Genomic DNA, 22,216 nt, shown 5'->3' on the forward strand with positions numbered 1-22,216 from the left:
ACTGGGTTTAAGAGAAAAGACTTTTAACTTCCTTTCTTATACTCCTTTTGCCCAGAGACAGAGCTACTGTCTGGGTGGAGGAGTCGGTCCTACCAGCAGTCCCCGCAGACATTCAGCTCTCAGCGAGCAGGACAAGCTAGTGCACACAAAGCTCCTGAAACTTGTAGTACAGGATTCCTTTTTCTACTCTATGACAGTCTCACTTTTTCACTCTCAAAATCTCAGGTGCCTTCCTGTGTCTTTTGAACTGCCGACGGACATGTTCCGTCCCACATATCACAAATGTTCAATATCCATATCTCGGAAATGTTGAATGTAGCTGTACATCATGTATTGGTGTCTTAATTTCATTAGGTACCTTCGATGGAAAAAGAACTGAAAGCAATGAGTTGTATACTTATGAAATAATATATTGATGAAGACTTAAAGAGATTAATTTGAGCTATAGATCAAAGAGATTATTCATTTAAAGTTTATTGATTAAAGTTAATTTTTAAATTATAACTTGCTGTATCAAATATTTTCTGTATGGTTAATATTCAAATCATTATTACAAGTCTGTAATTTAAAATAATTAATAAATATTAAAATTGTCTACTAGCTTATTTTAGCTATCTACAACAACAAAAGTGACAATTAGTAGAAAAGACTACGTTAACGATGTGAGCTAAATGCTAAAGTCAGCATGGTAACATGATAGTAACTTGCAGGTTTAACTAAAGTTTACTTTTGTAGCATGCTAGCCTTTGCTAAGTAGCACTTAACACAACATCCAGCTGAGGCTGATGGGAATGTGAGTTTTGCAACTAGCTACATTCAGACACTGCCGCCTCATTCATTTGAATGGATCAAGTCTAACAATGCAGTGAGCAGGCCCCAAAAACACAGGATCTTTTTGCGAAAAAGTGAAACCTCACTCTAGTTGTTGAGATATTTACACATTGGACTGTTGGAAAAATTATTATGCAGTGTTCCATTATTAGGCTTGAAAAGAGAACACCTTGTAAACCATGTAAAGTGTTATGCAGCTCAAGAGTGCGTTTTAGTCTCTGATTCTTATGCGAGCTTGAACAAATAAGTCCCCACAGAGGAGGCTTGTCTCTGAAAGATTTTTATTAGTATTCTCCTGGCAAAAAATCCCTGATAATAGCTGGAGAGGAATGTGTTTAGAAAAGCACGACAGGCTGGATTGCATTGCTGCCAGTTCCTTGGTGATGCTGTGTGTATGACTAGCACCAACAAGCTGGCCAGAGACACCGGCTGTCGCAAAACATGTGTTAGGCTCGAGAGAGAGAGAGAGAGAGAGAGAGAGAAAGTGGTGAACATGTGAGAATCTAATTATTTACACCCTGAAAAAGATACCCACGCATAAGCACACAAAATGCCATTGTTTGTTGGTTTGTTTATTTGCTCTTTCTCCACCAGTGGAAAAGAAGAGGAGACAGGTAAAGGAGCTTGAGAGGGTGTAAGAGGTTCTGTCGTGCAGGAAAAAAGGAAGAAAAACAGGAAGAAACAGAGTTGTTGACAGAAGAGGAGAGAGAGGGGGGGACCACGTGGAAGAACCGTCATGTGACAACCGTCCAACAAGCATGCATAGGTGTGAGTGTACACACTGGTATCACAAGTCAAACTGCCTCATTTCAGACAAATAAAGCCAATTCTATACAGATTTTTACAGAAGCCATCCAATTTTTTAACAGCATTGTTTAACAGCGGTTACTTTTTTGCCACACATTTTCAAATCATATCTAAGTTACTTCTCTGATTGCCTTCAAATCCCGTTTGGTTGATGTAAAATTATTTCTTTTTTTCCAGGCAGTGATTCTTCCAAAGAGACAACTTACTGTACACTGACAGACAGACATACAGACAGACACAAATACACAGAACAGATACAAAGAGAGAGAAGGAGAAAGGCAGAGAATCAGAAGCAGATTTTGAGCGTCATGCCTGCAGAAAAGTTACTGTAACTCTTTGAATGATGGCAGTTGAATTATACAAAAAGAGGAACTCAATTGCAAACCAGTCAGTTAACAAAGATGTGATCAGTATACCTTAACATCTACATCATATATTTGGCTTCTTGTTAGTTTATTCATTCATTGAGATTTTGATAAACAAACAAAAAAAGCAAAAAATAACCCAAGAGCAGTGTCTTTTTATCAAGTCCATTTCAAACAAACTAATATCGTTCTCTTTTTTTTTTTTTTGTGAAAATAGTCAAACCCAAATTAGTTTAGCAATTTATACCATCAACAAATCTAAAGCTATAGTCTTTCCACCACATGATGTCTTTAAAACTGACTCATAAAAAAAGATACTGCTCCCACAAGGGTTGGTACCTACATGAAATGATAGACTCCGTGCAAGCTGTCACATCACTCCTCCCCACCAAGTAATTGTTCAATAAATAAATGAATATGTGCCACTGTGTAAAGACATTCTGTTTGCAGTTTTGAGCCCTTGTTTTCATGAGTTATTAAACAGGGATTCTTGTAGTGAAACAAAAATGATGATAGATTTGTTTATAATTGAGAGCTGCCAAACTATCCATCTCTAATCTTTTAACCATGTTTGTGTTTCTTGGTGCAAAGTGCTCAAAACTAGACCAAAACAAGATGGCTTTACAACCATGACCACTATTCTAACTTCTACTGGAAGGGGTTTAACAAGTCAGTAGAAAAATAAACATTGTCCCCAACATTGCATAAAGAAGCAATCAATCAATAAATAAATTCATTCAAGTCAATAAACCGAATGTTTCTTTTGTTTATCTTAAAAGTTTCTCACACAATCATCAAAGTCAGAGGAGAAAGTACTCCCCGTCAGAGAAAAACTACCACTACTGCTCGTCTTTGATTCCCTGACTGATGAATTCACCGGATAAAACGCTCTAGTTTAAGTGATTGCTCAAAACAAACATTCCTCGGTTTCATTTTAAAACTAAATTCACGCCTAAATTGTAAGCTTGAGCGCAATCCCGAAATAAAGTGGGACTGAGAGGTGTAAAAAAATAAAGAAATCATACTGTACTAGAACAGTTTTGACTGTAAGTGAGAGGCAATTTTTATATACTCAGACTATTTACATCGATACGACAGAGCTGACACTGGTCTGTTGGGATGCCAGTGTTTTGTCTGCCTGTTGCTGGTTACAATTTAGATTTTATGTGTGTGTGTGTGTGTGTGTGTGTGTGTGTGTGTGTGTGTGTTTGTGTTGGGGGGGGGCTGGTAGAGCCAGGAGTGAATCCATTTTCAACAGCTCCCTCCCACATGTTAAAAAGACTTATCTTTGTTTCTTAAGAAAGCATTTGACTCTTTCCCATGTGGACCGTGAGGAGAAATAACAAATAAAATGTACTTATGTACTGCTGTCTGTCTTCCAGTACATTCAAATAGTAGTTAGCATCCTCGTTTTGTAGTGACTAGGTCTATGGAGAAAAAAGAAAAGCAGCTGAGGGTTTGTGTTGTCAAGTGGCTCGGTTTTGGTTGTCAGAGTTGGAACTGGCTACCGTCAACAGTCCAAAGGCAACCTCTGATCTGTTGGATTGCATCAGTGCAAAAGAGACTTGCTTATACTGCTCTGTCTTTATTTCTCTGTAATGAAACTCACTGCGGGCCCACTGTGGCCCCACCTGGGATACTAAGGATCAGTGCAAAGTCTATACAGTGCTCTATAGTACAAGTACTCCATAGTGCTCTGAAGAAACATGCATACAGAGAGACCGTAGGAAGCCCACTATCTTACAGTACAATCCTTATCTGTGCAGTTTAATGAGTGCAGTCAGCAGGACAGGCCTGTCCCTGGGTTGTGCCTCGGGCATCCTGGTGCCACAACATCATAGAAGAATTTATTTTAGATGGTTAATCTGCATTTCACTGAAATGCTGACATTTTCTGAACCTTATTTTTATTACACATGTGTACAATGTGTTGGATGCAACAGGGAAATGAATTTGATTAAACACTAATATGTTGAGTAACAGCTGTAAACAGATTAGTTCTCCCATAGGAAAACTATTATATCTTATCATACACTTATACATAGATTTGTTTTTGTTTTTTGCTTTATTACAAAATTATTCTTATTATAATGTGTTATTATTGTAGATTTTTCATCATTGTTATTATTGTTATAAGACGATGACAGGGTCGAATTGTTTGTCTTCATAAAAAGCATGCATGTTTTCTTTCCCTTCCTCTTCATCTCAACGTGGTTTCATTATCCTGATGAAAATTACTCATTCAGTTAGTGCTCCTCCTCCTTCTTAGCCTCCTCCTCTTCAGTTTCTCCACCGTCCTCTCTTCAATTACCTTTGGGATGTAAGGCTTACAAAGAAATAGGTGTCCTTTGTTGCATCAGCTCTTGTCTCATTTGAGTCCACCTCCAGATCTGTTTCTTACCATTCTGAAGAATTCATCTCGCAACCAAAAAGTTGTTTTTGATACCTGAAAAGGAACAGATTAATGGATATATATTGTATTATTACGCTCATTCCTTGCTGACTCCCAGGTCAGTTTATAATTGTCTCTTGACAAGCCAGGTACTCAGTTGGTTGCCATAGAAGCAGCTGGCCCCTGCCCTTCCTCCTCTTCCTTCTCTAGCCTCTGAATGAGGCTGGAGGTGACATCGGAGGACTTCCTCTCTGTGATTGGCTCTGCCGGCGGTTGCCCCGGACTACTGCCACCAGAGGCATCCCCTTGTTGCGTGGGCGGAGTCAACGAGGCCAACTCTGGCTCCATGCACATTGTTATCTCTTCCTCCTGACAGACAAGACACACAGAAAGTTCAGTTAACATTACTATTTAAACCACCAAAGTATAAGTAAGGGTCACCCGCTCTCTTTGTCAAAGACAAAAAAAAACAGGTGACCAAAAAACAAAAGCGTTGGATAACTGCCTTCCAAAGGTTTGTAGACTGATTTCCCATCTTTCAGACAACCAGCAGAGTGTGAGGATTGACTGGAAAAGACCTTCCAGATTGGCTTCAAATGGTTAATCCATCACAGTTGATATTTAGTTGACCATAATGGTTATTTATTTAGTGACCATTATTGTTGGTTTTGTTAAATCATAGTCACAAACTGTTCCTTGTTGGTGCATGCAGGAAGCTTCCGCTTCCAAGATGTCTGAGTCAGCTGACGAAAAGTTTGATGCATTTCCATTAAGTTGGGGGATTCCCAAGAAAAAAGCTCTTCCTTTGAGAACATGAAAGCTCAGATGGGCCGATCTGGAATCTTACCCCTTATGAGGTCATGAGGGGCAAGGTTACCTCCCCTTTCTCTGCTTTGCCGCCCAGAGAATTTGGCCCTGCCGTGAAAGATAGACATCATGGCTTTCAAAAGAGCAAAATGGCAGTTAGTTAGGTCACACACCCAGCCGCCACCTTGCGCCCCCCCTGCCCCTTCCTCAAAAGCTACAGACTCAGAAATGGCACATCCTAAGGAAAACTCATTTTGGGACTGGCTCTAGTGGCTGTAATTCTGCACCAAGGCTGATTTTTGGGAAAGAGATTCAAGACAAGATTCAGATACAGTATTAGTGGACCACTAAGGTATAAAAGCATCCAAAAAGCCCCATGTCAACGGACCTTTAAGATGCGGAGTAGATGAGTGAAGTGCCCCTTTTAATTAGTTGCTGAGTAAGTAATTTTATGTAATCAAACCCTACGTACACCTCACCTTGACAACCTCCTCCTCCTCCTCCTCCTCCTCCTCCTGCTGCTCCAGTAGCGGGGAGTGTTCCGTTCCCATGTCATCTCCAGAAGGAACACAGAGGCTGGGCTCCACCATCGCCGCCACACCCATGTAGCTTCCAGCGTCTGTCTGATAGGCCTCCATCTGCCCCGTGTTCCACAGATCGACCAATGGTGGGTGAACGGGATGGACCAGGCTGTGGATGGTGCTGTTGGGCGTCGCTTGCAAAGAGTGGTTGGCACTGTGCAGCCTTTGCTCCAGCGACTAGAAACAGGGTAATGAGGAAGAGTTAGAAGCAGAGCTTTGATCCGAGTCTATCCATGACAAACTGTCAAGTCAGAGGTGACACAGCATCAATCAGTCTGACAAAATACACAAAGACGCAGCCAAGAGGAAGGCAATACAGCAAAACTGTTTACAGTATACCTCTGTCTGACTGTGCTGGTGATCAATACTGCTTTTCTTTGTGCACTGACATTTAGGCTTATCATTTCAGTTTGGCTCCAACTTGCAATTTGAAGCATGAACTAGTGTTTTTAAATAGTTGTGCTGATATTATGATATAGAGAATAATTTACTCTGGAAATTAATTCATGGAAAGCATTGCTCCATTTAAAACAAATTCAATAATAATTCACTCTATACTGTATATATTTAATTGTTGACAAACATTCCCTATAATTATTGTCAAATGACATTATCTTTTCTAGGAATCATATTACTAATTTAAAGTAACATCAGTTTCTTTCTAGGAAATTACAGGGAACTTTGGAACTATAAAATAAGGTGTTATATCAGCCAAATTATCAAAGTATTTGGGTGAAAATAAAGACTTCATGAAAAGAATGAAAAACAAAAAAAGATTATTTTGTCAAACTATTATTCCCAAGGTCAAGAATAAACTTGACTCAACATAAAAACCAATGATGTGACTGATTTCTACGTCCATCTAGTTGTTTCCAAAAAAACTAGAGTGACTTAGACATGCAACAATGAACATGCTCACATACTAAATGTATCTCTCTCTCACATGGGCTACACCTCTGTGTCACACCCACAGAAGTGAGACTCCACCTGTTGTTGCTGATACTGCAGAAGCTGCTGTTGCTGGTAATGCTGGATCTGATGGATCTGCTGCAGCTGTTGTAGTTGATTCTGCTGTTGGAGAGTGTACTGCTGCTGCTGTTGCTGCGACAGAAAGTGAGCTGCTGCCTGCCCATCATAGCCATCAGTCCCCATAACGTAGGAGCCAGCAGGTGGAGACGCCACGCCAGAGGGATCGTTGCTGATTGGCTCCCAGGCATCAGAGGAGGAGAGGCAGTAGTGGCCCTGGGAGACATATGTGTGAGGCCACACCTCTGGTGAGGAGTGGTGCAATATCTGATCTGGAAAAAATGGGAGGGGAAATTAGAGGTAATGGTAGAAGTGTTGATAACAGGAAGATGCTATGATAGAGTTTGGTCACATTTTAGCAGATTGAACTGACCAGATAAGATTAACTTTTATAATATTTCAAAATATAAAACCAGGGAAATCCTGCTGCTGATTGTTTGGTTTTAACTCGGAACTTGCAAGAACTTAATCCCAAACACTGGTAAAACATCAGCATTTTACTTCATTTTAAATTGCTTAATAACCCCGCCTCAAATAACAGGCAAATTAACCTTTTCATTGTGTTTTGGGTAATCTAGTTTCAGTTGTTGTCATACAGTTAAGAAGAGTTGGAAGCACATCAGACCAAATCTTTTTGATCTGGATGGTCGGAATAAAGTGGTTTGTCTGGAGCTTAAATTAAAAAACTCACTGCAGAAAACAAATCTCCACATTGGCTGAATATGTGTGACAATGACAGAAGCTTTATACAGATGCAGTGTCTCGGTTTTACCTTCCAACAGTCCATGTTGGAAAATGTGAAATTAACAATGAGCTTCCCCTCCAGCCTGGAGAGAGAGCAACATGACACATGCTATACTGCAAGTTGCTTTTCTGAACCTATACAAACACTCATATTTGACACAGCTGTTTTAATGCTACATGGATTCAATTACCTAACCAGCTACAACATTTAATCCTGCATGCACAGTACTTAAGCAGCAATGTTAGTATAATTACACTGAATTTTATTTTAAAACTTTGAGTATATTTTGCTAGTAACACTGCTCCATCACTACTTTTTTTACTTTTTTACTTAAGTAACAAATCTTAATATTTCTTCCTCAAATTCTGTATGATAACTTCCTTCAGTATGTAAAACACAAACTTCATAAAACACAATTTAGCTTACTCACACAGAGATAACTCTGCAACATAGGCTACTTTGAAAATGTATCTGCAGTCATATTTGTAGTTCTGTGAAATCATTTACCTCGACTGGTGATGCTCTCCTGGTTGATCTCGCTCAGATGAGCCACACTGCCCTGGTTTGAGCCCGACCGGCTATCTCCATCCAACGATCCCCAGGCCATGAGTGTGGCCTCTGAGATCGCAAACTGCTGCAGGATACCTGAGGACAAGCCAGGATCATTGTGAGCACCTGTATTACATTTCATTAGCTGAATAACTGGCATAAATCCCACAAAGGGAGGTGAAGAGCAAATAATTCTGCTCTGTTGAGCGCCTGTTCTTGTCTGTCTGTCTGTCTGTCTGTCTGTCCGTCTTTCTGTCTGTGTGTGTGTGTGTGTGTGTGTGTGTGTGTGTTTGTGTGTTTCCAACCTGCAGTGAATCGAGCCTCCTTCTCTCCGTCACTAAGGTCACTGTAGGCGTCGCTCTCCAGCCGCCGCTCCTTTTCCCGCTCCTGGGTAGTGATGCGGGGCAGGGGGACGCCCCCTGGACCCACCGTACTCATGCCCCAGTTTTGCCATTCAATCATGTGAGCAACACGACCCTGGGCCATGGCTGTGGGCTTGGTCACTCTCTCCTTCATAGTGCGGCTCACACCTGGTGGTGGAGAAAACATGAGACAATGGAGGGAGCAGATGGAGGGAGGATGAAAATCGTAGGTGAGTGAAAAGAAAGTGAAGAAGTGAAAGAAAATAGAAGTAACAGATGAGAGGTTGATGCAGGGGGGGTGAGAGGAGTTGAGGGATCCAGCATTTGTGGGTAGATAGAGAAGAAAGTAAAGTGGAAGTTTTGTTGTTTGGAGATAAAGTGGTGGACGGATGGACAAACAGAAAGAAAGAGGAGAGAGACATACATAAGATAGACATGTTATCATCAAGTGTGTAATTGTTGTTTGGTCATGGATGCTGTTATGGCTTATGAAACTATGGATATCCAGTAGGGTTTGACTAAACTGGTGTGGGAGGATATAATTGGACAGTCAGTGTTGTTCTCCTCAAATATGATGCTGTTCAATCAATTACATCTTTACTCTGTGATTAATAATTACCATAAAAGCTGATCAGAAGTGGGTAAAGTATAAGATATATGTGATTATAGTTGTGTCCCATTTTATGTATGTTTTATGTATACACAGAAATGGTCAATTTAATATATACATACATATATATATTGGAAGCTTCAACAAAGCAAATAAACCAGTTTAGAAACACAGGTTCAGTCCAATCCTACTATTTAAATGTCTGTTTAATTTCTGTCGTCATGAACATGGATTACAAGAATTGCTAAATGGTGAAGAGTTGCGGAGGTGATGTTCATTTGTTTAATGAGACTAAGCCAGTGCCCGTATGGGCTACAAGAAGGAGAGGAGGGAATGGATGTGTCTTGTTTGACAACGGTGCATCATGGGATGGAATAAGCTAATTGGGGTGAGGTGGCTGTGTGGCATGAGTAATGAGAGGTTGGCTTGTTGACATGATAGCTTTGCACCTCTGCTAGGCTGCGCTGGGTAAGCAGAAACTGGCTCTCTTTCTCCTCACTGTCAGTCTTAGAACTGGACTTATACATACACTGCAGAACAGACATCTTTTAGAGAAGAATTAAATTTGCTGCTACCACGCTGCCATCTGCATAATTGGCTGTGCTTGATATTTAATGTGACCAGCACATGACGACACGTACTGTAAATCACTGGTTGTTGGATTAACTCAGATGGTGGGGCATGGAAATGAGATTTATGAATAAATTAGAGGAATAAATTACAGGGCAAATCTGGACCACACCACACAGTGCAGCAGCTGCATTGCACTTACTGTAAGACATTTCACTGCACTCAAATAAACTGCACTTCACACCAAAGCTGGGTTAAATCAAAATCACTGCACTGGACTCTGTTTCACACAGCACTTTATACGGTTCAAAACATCCATACTGATACTAGTCCAGGACAAAACAGTTTCATAACCACTTAACATAAAAACTACACTTCCCACTCACTACTCACCTTTTCTTTGAGCAACAAGCTATGTGATGATGCACTCTTTGTGTGTGTGTGTGTGTGTGTGTGTGTGTGTGTGTGTGTGTTTGTGTGTGTGTGTGTGTGTGTGTTTGTGTGTGTGTGTTTTTTCATGCTGAATTCATTCCATCAATGAGTCAGCAGGAGCCATTGACGTGTGTTATGACAGTGTGGAGAGGAAGTGATACAGGGAAACCCGTTTCGGGTACCATGTCGACTCGACTCCAGCGCCCACTGAGGGCCGAGCCAACATGGGGTCGGTTTACCAGTTACAGCACAGACACACACCTGACACACCTGACAGAGAAGCATTAGCCAGAGCCCCGATGCCGTAAGCATTTGAGTTCCTCTTGAGCTTTGGCAGAATTGACGTGGTGTCTTCCATAGACAGCTAGAGGGAGAGAAGAGAGAGGGATGGAGGAGGGGGGGAAGCGTGGAGAAAAGGATAGTATGGGAAGTGTGACAGGGTGCACAAAGACATCGAATGTGTGTTCGACAGGGGTGAGTGGAGAGAAGTGATGGAGATGTTGGGTTAATACAAAAGATAGAATCTGTATTACCCAAAACCTGACTCCAAGTTAACTGTGTACTCTTTTATTCTGCACCAATAAGCCATTCTGATTGTGCTTACTACTGTGCACCACTACGATAACCTGCAAGAGATCAACTGTAAGGCAAAGGTGAAGGGGGGGTGTGAGGGGGAAAAAGCTCATGACTGTAGGGTGAGTTAAAGTAAAACAGGTGAAAGAAACAAATAGATAGTGGAAGAAAAGTAGTAGGCCAAAGGAATGGGGTCACAACACTTACATTGATTCCTTCCCATGAAAATTCTGAACGTCCATGCTGAAGAAGAGAAATAGAAGTAGGAGACATAGGAGGAGGATAGGTGAAGAAGAAGGGGGAAAGAGTATAGAGAGTGAAAGGAGAGAGAGAACATTGACGTGCACGGGAGGTGAAATGGGAGAAAACAAAGAAAGGAGGGACAGGGGGGGAATTGCACATGGGACATGCAGAGGAAGAGAAATTAAAAGAAGGGAGAGGGGAAGAACGGAGATAGATAAACAGACAGGATTTTCCAGGGACAAGGAAGGCAAGAGTCAAGGACCGGAATGACAGGGAGAAGGGAGGGAATTAAACAGGGATCAGTATCTTTGCTTAGTTATTTAAAGCAAAGTGAATATGCTACGGATGAATGAGTCTCCTCTCTGGTTACATGTGCTGCCAAAAACATGTAAAAAGCAAGCGGTGTGTGTGAGTGAGAGAGATGTCAGTGCTGTGTGTTCAATGGTATCTGATGGTGCAGATAGACAAAGGACTGAGGCTATCAGGAGAGAGTGTGTGTGTGTGTGTGTGTTAGTGTGTGGGCAGATGCTGGGGACTAAGCTGCCAAAGCATTCTTTTCTATCTGAAACTAACTAAACAGGGGACACTAGTGAGTTAATGGCTTTGCTGAAATGTTTCCACCTTCCTGTTGCTCTGCACAGACATTTGAGGATAAGCAGAAATAAATGAGGAAATAAACTGGTCCCCAACATCTCACATGTAGGCTATCACACAGCCTATATCCCCTCCAATTGTATTTTTCTTAGAATTGAGTTAGTTCTTTTCCTAGCTGTGTTACTTTACTTAAAGAAATAATATGACATTTTGGGATGTATGCTTATTTACTTTCTTGCTTTGAGTTGGATGACAGCACTCTCATGTTTGTACGGAGTATGTGAAGCTGGATGAGTAGAAAGCAACATGCACCCCACTTTCTAGGCAAGCAGAAAAGACTCCAGGAAGTTTCTGCACATTGCCAAGAAAAAGTCTGGGACAAAAACCCTGTAAAAAAACACGTTTTTTTCAGTTTTTGTACAGATAAAATAAAAAGATATAGTGTGTTAATTATTGAGCGTTAGAGGTGCTGTTAAGTAGAGAATGTTATCTCTGGACAAAGTCAGGCTAGCTGTCTTCGTTCTAAGCTAAGTTAACCAGCTGCTCACTGTAGCTTCATGTGTACTGTACAGACATGAGAGTGGTATCAATCTTCTTATTTAATTCTCTGGGAGAAAGTGAATTTTGGTATTTCCCAACATGTCGAACTATTTGAGTTTAAACGTTGGCTTCGGGCCTTCCTGATTCCATTCCTTCCCTCCCTACAATAGTACCAGTGCATACAAATTGTAATTAAATTAATGCTGAATGACATAATGAGGGAGTGACTACCAGGGTGGTGATCACAATTTCATCAGCTGCATGCAGCATGTATCTAAATAGCTAATGTTAATCAGCCTCTTTCCGTTCTATTATTCACTCCTTCTTTTGCTTGTGTGTGTGTGTGTGTGTGGTTGTTTTTTTGCTCTCCGTAGGACCGAAGGGGCATTCTGGGGCAATATGCATAAATAAATTATGGAATCAGTCCACAGTGCATTTAATGGTCCCCTCTCCTGTGCCCTGTCTCAGAGGGATCAGTTTTAGAGCACAGTATCTGTAAAGCAGCAGGAGAGGCGAGGATAGGTAAAAGCAGATAGTAATGGTGTGGAAGAAATTGGCAAAAGAGAGAGGGATGCCACTGCTGTTTTGCATTGAACCAGAAGTAAGCAGTGACTTTGTCAGATGGACAAGCAACAGACGCCATAGCAACAGCAACGAGCCAACCAAACCAGCGATTGTTTTCCAGCTACGCCATCCCCATCTCAAGGGCGGGGAGGTGTAGTGGAAGTTAAGTAACTGACACCGACATAATGTGTGCGCTACTTTACTAATCTACCATAGCAAAAGCACTGGAACCCTGAGTTACAGAGAGCTAGTGTGGTGAGCTGTAGCTCATCGTGTAGCTGCCTGTGAAACAGTTTTTTAAATCAGCAATCATGTTGGTTCCTCAGGTGGAGTGGCAACAGTCCACTGTCAGAGGAAGTTAAGAGGGGTGAGCCAGAGGGACTGCTGAAGACTTACCTGCTCCCCATCCTTCTGGACTGGCACGCCATCTCCCGCTGAGAGCAAGGTAAAGACAGGGAGAGAGACAAAGACAGAGACAGAGACAGAGAGAACAAGAGAAGAGAGGATGAAAATTAATTTCACTCAATTCTCAATCAAATAAAAATGTAGCCTTGTCTCCACAGAATATTTACTAACTTAACATTCATTAAGCTTTGGCTAAAGTTCAATAAGTAAGATATTTTCTCTCATGTTCTGCCTTTATTCCTTTACGGAGGAATCATCTCTGGCACTTCCCTTTACCACACAATGTCAAATACCCTGCATTCACAATTTTTCCTTTTTCCTCTTGACTACATTTTTTTTTTAAATACTCCCCGCTTAAAGCACAGCACACACACAGACAAAACAAAAATAAATATCGCTCCCCTTAACAATAATTTATATTAAGCAAGCGTCATAGAGTGTCAGAGTCATAATACGGATAAAAGAGTCGTAAGTCAACAACTACAAACCCATTCCAGGAACATTAAACATTAAACAAAAATCATAAAAATCAAAACATTAAAGCGATAGCTTAACACTGTTTTCATCATCTATTTTTACAAGGAACACAGGATAACAACTCCTTAAACCACACTGATATAGAGGGGGCGTTTCTTTCCAACAAATCGTTACTGCTATTGCTAAAAAAGTTTTGGTATTTTAAGTCAACTATGAAGTATCTGTAATATTTTGTAAATATATGTCTGTCAATGTTTCTGCAACATGTTTGCCAAAAGGAAAACAAATGAATACAGTTCTAAACATTTCCCACTTCTAATTTACATCTGGGAGGTATGTGAGAGCATTAGAGCCTCTCTGATATCAGATGTACTATATGAACCAAGTTAAATTGCAATTGCTTGTATTTAATGTTAAAACAAAGCGTCTGAATGGTAACACTTATTGTTTTCCCGCATTCCTCACGTCCCCCAATTGTATGTGTTAGGTAAATTCTTCCTGGCAAATAATCGGATTGGTGTAAATATTAGAGATCAGTCTCTTTCAGCCCCTTTAACTCTGATTTACTACATCACCCACCATTGCCCCCAGGATGTTCAACTGAGAGTTCCCATCGACCACCTGCAGGCTTTACTCCACCACCTCCCAAGTCTGGAGACTAGACACTTATGCTTTCTCTATCAATGGAGTTTAATCGCCAAAGTCTTTCTCTTTTTAATGAACTTCCTCTAAATGTAAACGACACATGCATTTCCGTTATTAATGCACTGTGAAGAGTCCGTGGGAGATCACACACAACGCCATCCACCCAACACACTGCAGATAGGAGTCCTCTGAAATAGGTGCTCTCTCTTGGATAAATGAACATTATTATCCCTCCTCTTTCCCGGCTGTCCAAATCCTAATTAAAACATTAGTTTAATTAGTGGGACTGTACTGGTAATAGAGTTTAAACACAGCTTCAGTCTCTAGGTGCCTGCTCGCTGTATCAGAGGGTCTGTGTCTACATCTCTCAGAGGGCCTCACTCCTGTATCTGTATCAGTGTGCGTGCATGCCTGCATGTGTGCGTGCGTGCATGCATGTGTGTGTGTCTGTGTGCGTTGCTGAGCCAATCACGTTTTGCACAGTTGCATTTGGCAATCATGAGCGATTCCTCAGCAGCTCTGAGAAAACAGAGAACTGTTGGCTCTCTGAATGTCCAGTGATGTCTGTGACCCACTGACCCAGTGATTCAGAAACATCAGCTCCACTCTGTCTCTGTTGGGCTCAGATATTACCCTTCCCTTTCCCTCACTCCATCCAGTCGCATCAGATCACTGCGAGGGCAGCAGACGAGGGACAGACTTCATTCCAAAAATTGACCTTCTTTACTCGTACAGGGAAGGGTGGGCCAACCTCAAATCAAGACCACCTTGTTTCATTTTTACAGGTAATACAGAACTCAAACCTGGGGTCTTGGCATTTTAGGTGATGTAAAGATTGTACAAGTATCATTGTAAAGTATCTCTGAGACATATGAGTAGATACTTCCAGGCGTGATCAACAGTTTTGTTTCCCTGTTAAGTTCGACCTAGATTCCCTCAACCCACTTTGTGCATTCTTGCTATGGTGTGTGTTCCTTGTGTTTCCCATAATAACTCTGGGCACACAGAAGGTACATAAAGTTCCTGTATATGAATAAATAGCTTTCTGGTTGTACATTGCCAGGTTAAATAGACCTTAAAGGGACACTTCACCAATTTTATGTGTCAAAGTCAATTTCCTAGTCAAGGGGTGTCCTGCACAGCCTTTAAAACATCATACGGCTAGCTTTGCTTGGAGACTTCAGTACACATTTTTTAACCCAAACCTGGAGGCAGCGTGGGGTTTATCGGTTTAACACATATCCTGGCGAAGTCCCAACACGGCAAGGTAAGGCAGCTTTATTTGTATAGCACATTTCAGCAACAAGGCAATTCAAAGTGCTTTAAATAAAACATTAAAGAGCAGTTCAAAACAGTTACAAATATAAAAACAGTTAAAATACGAGAACAAATGTTACAGTGCAGTATAAGAAATTAACAATTATTTAAAGTACAACTACACTGCCAATTGTTGCAAAAACTGTAGAAATTAAGAAACTACTTTGCATCAGGACTTGTCGTCAGAGACAGTAGACACATTTATATTCAAGCACTATTTTTGCTATATAAAAACGAAGTCTATCTGATCTCAGAATGATTATTCAGGCATGTTTGATTTTTGGCGCTGTAGAGTGCGGTGTGAAGTGGTTACTTATGGGCTGATAATACACAGAGAAATGTCTCATTTTCTGCCTGGGTGGGAAAGAGTGTTTCATATTTCTTTCCCATTTGGATTCAAATCTGCCCTGCAAACACAACTGAAAATATATGCACACCCACATACATTGGGCCTACAGCAACATACAGTATAAAACACAGGGGCACAGAGAATGACTTCTCTCTTCCTCTGTTTCTTTCCCTTCTGCATCTTTCAACCTTCTATGGCCAATTAGTAGATTAGCCGTCGTCTCATTCCCCCCCCCCCCTCCCCCCCCCCCAACATGAATCACAATATGGCTCAAGAGTTTTCTGGACTGCAGCAGTACAAACTACCACTAAGAAGCCCTCCAGCCTTTACACAGCAATGGAGCAGAAAATAGTGTCTACCTTTTGTAACTGCCTCATATGAGATTACATCAAATCATGTGCTATTTTTTAAAGGAGCCACAAGGGTTTGGATGTCTATATCCTGCTGTCATTGTGTTTATAGTTCTTTGAATATCTCTATTGATCATGGGTCAGTAGTAGGCCTAATTAACAGTGATCTCAGTGAGCCATGGCACGCTCTGTACTTCTGCACCCGGGTAGGTGATGCTCTGAAGCTCGCAGCAGCACAGTAAACAAATGCGTAATTCTGCTCCTGAGAAGGCAGGCAGTTTTCCTACTTGAGGAAACAGCAACAACAAAAGAGCACATGACAGTGCTCTGAGCCAGCTTTTCTTCCCCTGGCACTCTCTCTCCCTCCTCCACTGCACAAACAGCGGTGCAACGTTCGATACCCTCCTGCGGTCACAGGGGAGCTGGGCATAGCTCAGCCAAGAAAGGGAGCAAGGAGTGAGGGAGGGCGGGGAGATGGAGGAGAAAAAAAGAGGAAGCAGCGCGGCCGTGCGAAACGAACAACCAGAGATCTGCAGCGGCTGAACTGTCAGCTTCAGCGCTGACTGTAGTGGCTTGACGGCTCATGCTGAAGTGGGAAACATTTGAGCGTCATCTGTCTTTTTGTACTCCCAGTGCCCTGCAGCAATCATGCAAAAGATTCAGGGAGGGCTTGGTGCTTGTTTACCATGACAGCTGCAGTAAAGCTGGTTTGCCACAATGGGGCACCGGCTTGGATAGCAACCCTCTTGCAGCAATATGTGCAGATGTCAGGTTACTGAGCTCCAGAGTTCAGCAGGAACACAGCTAAGAAACAGAGCCCAGTTGGTTGGGAGAGTTTGGTCGTGGATAATTGAGGATAAGTGTGTTTCTGGGCATAATCCACACACACGCAGGGAGTCTGACTATACTTAAACAGGCACTCGAACACAGCATGAGTTACTACCATTAATTTGTTGAAATGGCATTCTCAATCTACATGTCCCTGCTGTTGGCAGGCCTGACACGCCTCATTAATCTGTTTAGGCATGAATGTTGCTGCCATCCTGAGCAGATCTCCATCACTGATACAGGGTAAATAGGTTACAGCAGTCACTTTTGCAGAGAAAAACTACAGCATGTAGTATCTTGGCACAAGCAGCCGCAGCCCAGCATCATCAACCTGATAACTTCCATAAACATCCTAATGGCTGGCTAAATACATTATGAATATTTAGACCTAAATGGAAAGATCCGATTCTGTTTAGATAAAGGGAGGAAAACCTGCAGAGGCGGAGAAGAAACTCAACCAGTTACGTGTACAGCGGACAGCACTTTCTATGCCGGAAATCTTTATTTTCTCACTCCAAAGGATTCTTCCTGTCTTTAAAAAGATGGCTTTTTTTCTTTATCAGCAATGAAGTACTTAGTAGCTGCAGATAACAATGAGACAAGCCAGTACCGGTTTGCACACAAATGCTTAGTGCATCCACAAATGCACATCAATTCCCCCACACACACACACGCAGAGAGATCAAATTGTAGGGATAGAATTCTCTCTTTCATGGCATTATGTTTCAATTTCATGGCACACTCTGTGGTTGAGTCACATTGTTTACAGAAATGCCTGCCATCATGTGCCCACACACACTCCTCTTATTTCTCATCTTCTACTTACACATACAGGGTGAAAATGATACAAGGGTGAGCACACATACATAAACATGTACATTTTAATCAATTCCTCTCCCATAATGATGCAGAATTGTAACCTGGCATCCAGCAACAAGGCAAGTTATAATAGCACACAGTTGAGAATATGACACAAAGGCACTTACATACATCTGTAGTTAAAGACCCTATGCTATATACATGCTACACTGGAGAACTTTGGTGTCTACACACACATATGCTAACACACCCACGCAGGTAAAGGTCATCAGGCCCCCCCTTGTCTCTGAGGCACTATATCACTGAGTCATTCACCTTGAATGCGTTCATGTGTACAAGGTTTTTCCAATCTGGACCAAAGCCAATCAATCAGCTTCAGTCTGCCAGATTTGCCAGCTTACAGGCAGACTGCAAACTGGCAAATGCGGGACATGGTATCTGTTGTTGGCTGACAGTGTGTTAAGGCATGGTGTTAGAGGGGGTGTTGGGTTTTCAATTTAGTGACAGGGAATCACTCTCTGTAATGCACAAGCAAAAACAGAGTGATGGGACAAAGTGGTGAAGCAACTGTGGTGCCTATAAAATATTCACACCCACACGTAGGCCTACATGCATTTAAATATAGCAAAAAAGGCGGATATAAACTTGAGGTCATTGAAAGGTCAATGCAAACACACATGATTACACATAATCTTGGTACTGTGAAAATAGCTACATGATACCAAAATGATCACTGTTTTCAATATCTTGAGAAACAGAAACATGATTTTCAACAAATTAACATTATTTTTCTACAAATCCCTTTTCATTGTTTCATTGTCAAAAATGTGATTTAAGTCAGGAACAATCAGATCAAATAACAAGCAAATAAGTGTTTGAACATGAATACATATTTGATGCAATCTTTCAGCACCTGACACTTTTGATACTCTGTGCTACAAACATATTTTAGTCAGTACATACATACAAAACCTACATACTATTAGTGCTTATTCAATCAGTAGGCTGAATCAGTGGTGTTGCACCTTACCAAAGCCAGCTTAGATAAAGTGAAAAGAGTGCTTAGAGGCATCACAAACAGGTGAGAGTTGTCTTAATGCCCCACATTCATATCTATAATTCCACCCCTGCAGCCTGACCTATAGCCATTATCTTCACACTGCACACAATGCCCTAAATTATCCCACGATTAATGATTCCGGCACTCACAGTTATAAAGTGCCTGGTAACAGGATACAGAAAAATGGTTCTGATGTGTAGCTTTTAGCACAATTATGGATAATAGCATTTTCTACATTACATCTAGAAATGTGATCAACATCATGGTGCTGTAACACAATTACTAACACTATGTTTGGGAGGAGTGACAATTTGCTCTCAATGAAGCATCCATAAGCTGTGCCTGCACACATAAGCTGAGTCACTGACAAAAATACAGTCTGTAGTTATTTAGCAGTGGATCTCTCTGCCTTTTCCTCGCTGATGAGCTGGAGAGAAATGTGCCCCTCCCATCGACTGCATCTCAAGGCCTTTTGCTCTCTGAAGGGGTGATGGATGCAGACATCTCACCAACCGTCCATCACTGTGTGTCTTCACCTGAACTGGTTATAGTGGTGGTGAAGGGCAGCTGGGCTAAAGCAGATGTTAAAGGGTCAGTTTAAAACATAACCCAAGATGAATAGGAATTTATTTTCAGTAGATTCTTTGTAGACTGGACCTTTTATTGGCAAAGAAACAGTTGATGGACAGTGCAGTTTCTAAAAGTGCTGAAAGTGAAACTTTCACCTTCAGCACTTTTAGAAAGTAAACTAACCCAAAACTAACCCCAAACTTGGTATTTATGTCAACCCTTAATTTTCCAAATCGGTCCGTATTAACAGCTGCAAACACACACCTACAGTATAAACAATTATCCTCACTGTCTGCATTATTTTAGTGAATGGCCTATAGTTTTGTTCATTTTTTTTACATCTGGGGATTTCTGTTTAAATACCATTTAAACTCCCAGACCTTTAATAATAAGTTATATCTAGGGTAAAGTGTTGTCCTTCAAGAAGAAAATAAAGGTTTCTATTAGTATTGCTACTCCTAAAAGATGCCACTATTGTTTTGTTTTGGTGTCACATCCCCTATCACATACAAAACAAAAGTAAACTATGCGGTGTGTACTTTTTCAACCTGCTGGGCCCAGATCTATCACGGAGAGCCATGATTTTGGCCCTACTACAGCAGTGTGTGGGCACAAACAGACATCACGGCCCGACCAGGGAGCACACTACCAGATATGATGGAGCAGGGAGGGATAATGTTACCGGAAGGCAGACAAATACATCAGGGCTACTCCCATCCAGACAGATCCAGTCCTGTTGATCTCTGCTTGGCAGCGTGGACTGCAGTTGAGAAGGCCAATCAATAGCACACACTAAAGCCATTCTCACCCAGGATAAACACAACATCGCCTCTAGACTGCTGCTATTTCTGATACTTACAAGAGCATCACAGACAATACAGACGAGCTGCGTGAAAACACCTGATCGTCCTTTTCTTAAGTACTGCTCATTTTCGCATTCATGTTAGATTACAGTTCACACAGCTTGGGATAACACTTATATTCCATTAAGTAGATGTTCAATCTTTACTACATGTGTCTGACAGCCTTCAATGTTGACATATTCTCCTTTATCCCAGCTCTTTATCACTTATCCCTGATTAGAAGCTGCTATTACAGCAGCAACCTTATTGAAATCTTAAGCTTCTTTGATCACTTGTATAAAAACGAGCATCAGTATTCAGGTGGCTCACAATCAGATTACTGCGGCACCTTTTCTAAAGCTTTCTGTCCTCTTCAATCACCTTATTTCCAGCAGCTGGAGTGGCTGTACTCTGTAAGGTCTCCTGTCTTGACCTAAGTGTTGACAGTGTGTCAAATACTGTAATCTGGAGGGTCTGAGCTACTGTAACACTGTTCCTGCAGGAATTCAGTTCACACCTGCCTTACTAACTGTGTCATGTGCTGTAGTACTCTTTCTACTGTACTTTTATATTCTAGATATATTTAAAATCTTCTCATTTAGTTAAAAAAGGGGGCGGTCCAGTCTGTGACCTGGTTTTGACATTCATGAACCCCTGAAAGGTCATGGCCTTTTCAGATTGAGGTAAAATGTACCTCCAAATAAGATTAAGAGCCAGATGTGCTAAGTGGTTCATTAATATTTAACACCAAAGAAAGTCTGTTTTCATTTTTACCTTTGAGAGTGATTCAGGCTACATAATAAGACATGCAGGACCGGACTATGCATTGCAACATATTTATACTTCAAACAACCCAAAAAAAGATTATTTACACGATCCCTATCCAGGTCTTTCCCCACTTAGCAAGTCCTTACTTAACAAGTCTTCTATGGGTTTATCTGGAGGGTCCTCACCTGAAAACTCTCATCAATCCCACACACCCTCGCCTGCACGTACTTGCCCCTCCCATTCCCCCTTCTCTCCATTGCCATCCGTCCGTCTCCCCCCTCCCTCCACTGAAATTCTTCCTCTGCTGCTCCTGTCTTTATCCCCCTCTATTCCTATTATTCATGCAAATAATAACAAATTGTGCAAAACGGCATTATCCCTTGTCTCTTTTTCCTCTCTTTCTTCAAGCCATACTGCCCTGTACATAAGCACTCTCACAGCATTTCCGTCTCCCGCCTCCCTCTCCTCTCCATCCCTCTCTGCCTCCTACTCACACACATATACATGCTGCCAAACAGCATCATAAATCAAGTGATGGGAGGAGGAAAGGGGGGGGAGTAGGGAGCTGGGGGATGCAACCACACACACAGTAGTACAATTTAACACATATTGTCTCTAACATCTTGCCTGTGTTCTGTGTATACAGCTTCTGTGACCATACACCTTGTTCATACACTGCACTGAAAGAGAAGCAAACACCTCACACACATGCACACGTACCAACACACACACACACACACATATATATTAAGCCTTGTCCATACATAGTCTCCACACAAACCCAAGCTCCCCATCCTCCTCCTCATCCTCCCCCCGCCTCCCACCCAAACCCCTCTCTAACCCGCAATGAGTGAGGGAAGAGAAGCGGGGCTTACTCAGTGTCCTGGAGCCGATGCATCCCATGGTGTATTCACAAAGGCCCTGGATACAAGCGTGGAAGTGTTATCCAGGCACCGCGCATTCTCCCTCTTCTGCCTGCGACTCTCTCTTTCTCTCGGCTCTAGCTTCTTTTTCTTGCTTTCCTGTGCTCTCTCTTTTTCTCTCTCCCTCCTGCGCTTGCTCGATCATTCACTCCCTCCCCCCCCCCTTTCTCCCCCTGCTCTCTCTCTCCGGTGCAGTGTCTTAGAAGAGATCCAGTTAATAGCTTGAGGGAAATGGATTGGGACAAAGTAAAGATGCAAGGAGGCATTATTAGC

The 22,216-nt window shown here is 41.7% G+C and overlaps 1 protein-coding gene across 5 annotated transcripts; it reads right to left on the reverse strand.

The window, feature by feature from the left end:
* Nucleotides 1-1,382: 1,382 nt before the first annotated feature.
* fam131bb (family with sequence similarity 131 member Bb) lies at nucleotides 1,383-22,087 on the reverse strand. 5 transcript variants are annotated; one of them, XM_034874250.1, is made up of 9 exons: nucleotides 21,896-22,077; nucleotides 12,987-13,024; nucleotides 10,857-10,892; nucleotides 10,347-10,440; nucleotides 8,408-8,632; nucleotides 8,061-8,198; nucleotides 6,770-7,080; nucleotides 5,681-5,959; nucleotides 1,383-4,763 (listed from the first exon to the last, which is right to left on the reverse strand). In XM_034874250.1, the coding sequence occupies exons 1-9, from the start codon at nucleotides 21,921-21,923 to the stop codon at nucleotides 4,548-4,550; spliced, it is 1,365 nt and encodes a 454-aa protein (XP_034730141.1). In that variant the 5' UTR covers nucleotides 21,924-22,077; the 3' UTR covers nucleotides 1,383-4,547. The 5 variants fall into 5 exon arrangements, with proteins under 5 accessions (XP_034730141.1, XP_034730140.1, XP_034730143.1 ...); XM_034874249.1 differs by having other exon boundaries at nucleotides 10,338-10,440; nucleotides 21,896-22,076; XM_034874252.1 differs by lacking the exon at nucleotides 10,857-10,892 and having other exon boundaries at nucleotides 21,896-22,087.
* Between the last annotated feature and the right edge of the window lie 129 nt (nucleotides 22,088-22,216).

Source organism: Etheostoma cragini, chromosome 6, assembly GCF_013103735.1.
Source record: "Etheostoma cragini isolate CJK2018 chromosome 6, CSU_Ecrag_1.0, whole genome shotgun sequence".
NCBI classification, from domain to species: Eukaryota; Metazoa; Chordata; class Actinopteri; order Perciformes; family Percidae; genus Etheostoma; species Etheostoma cragini.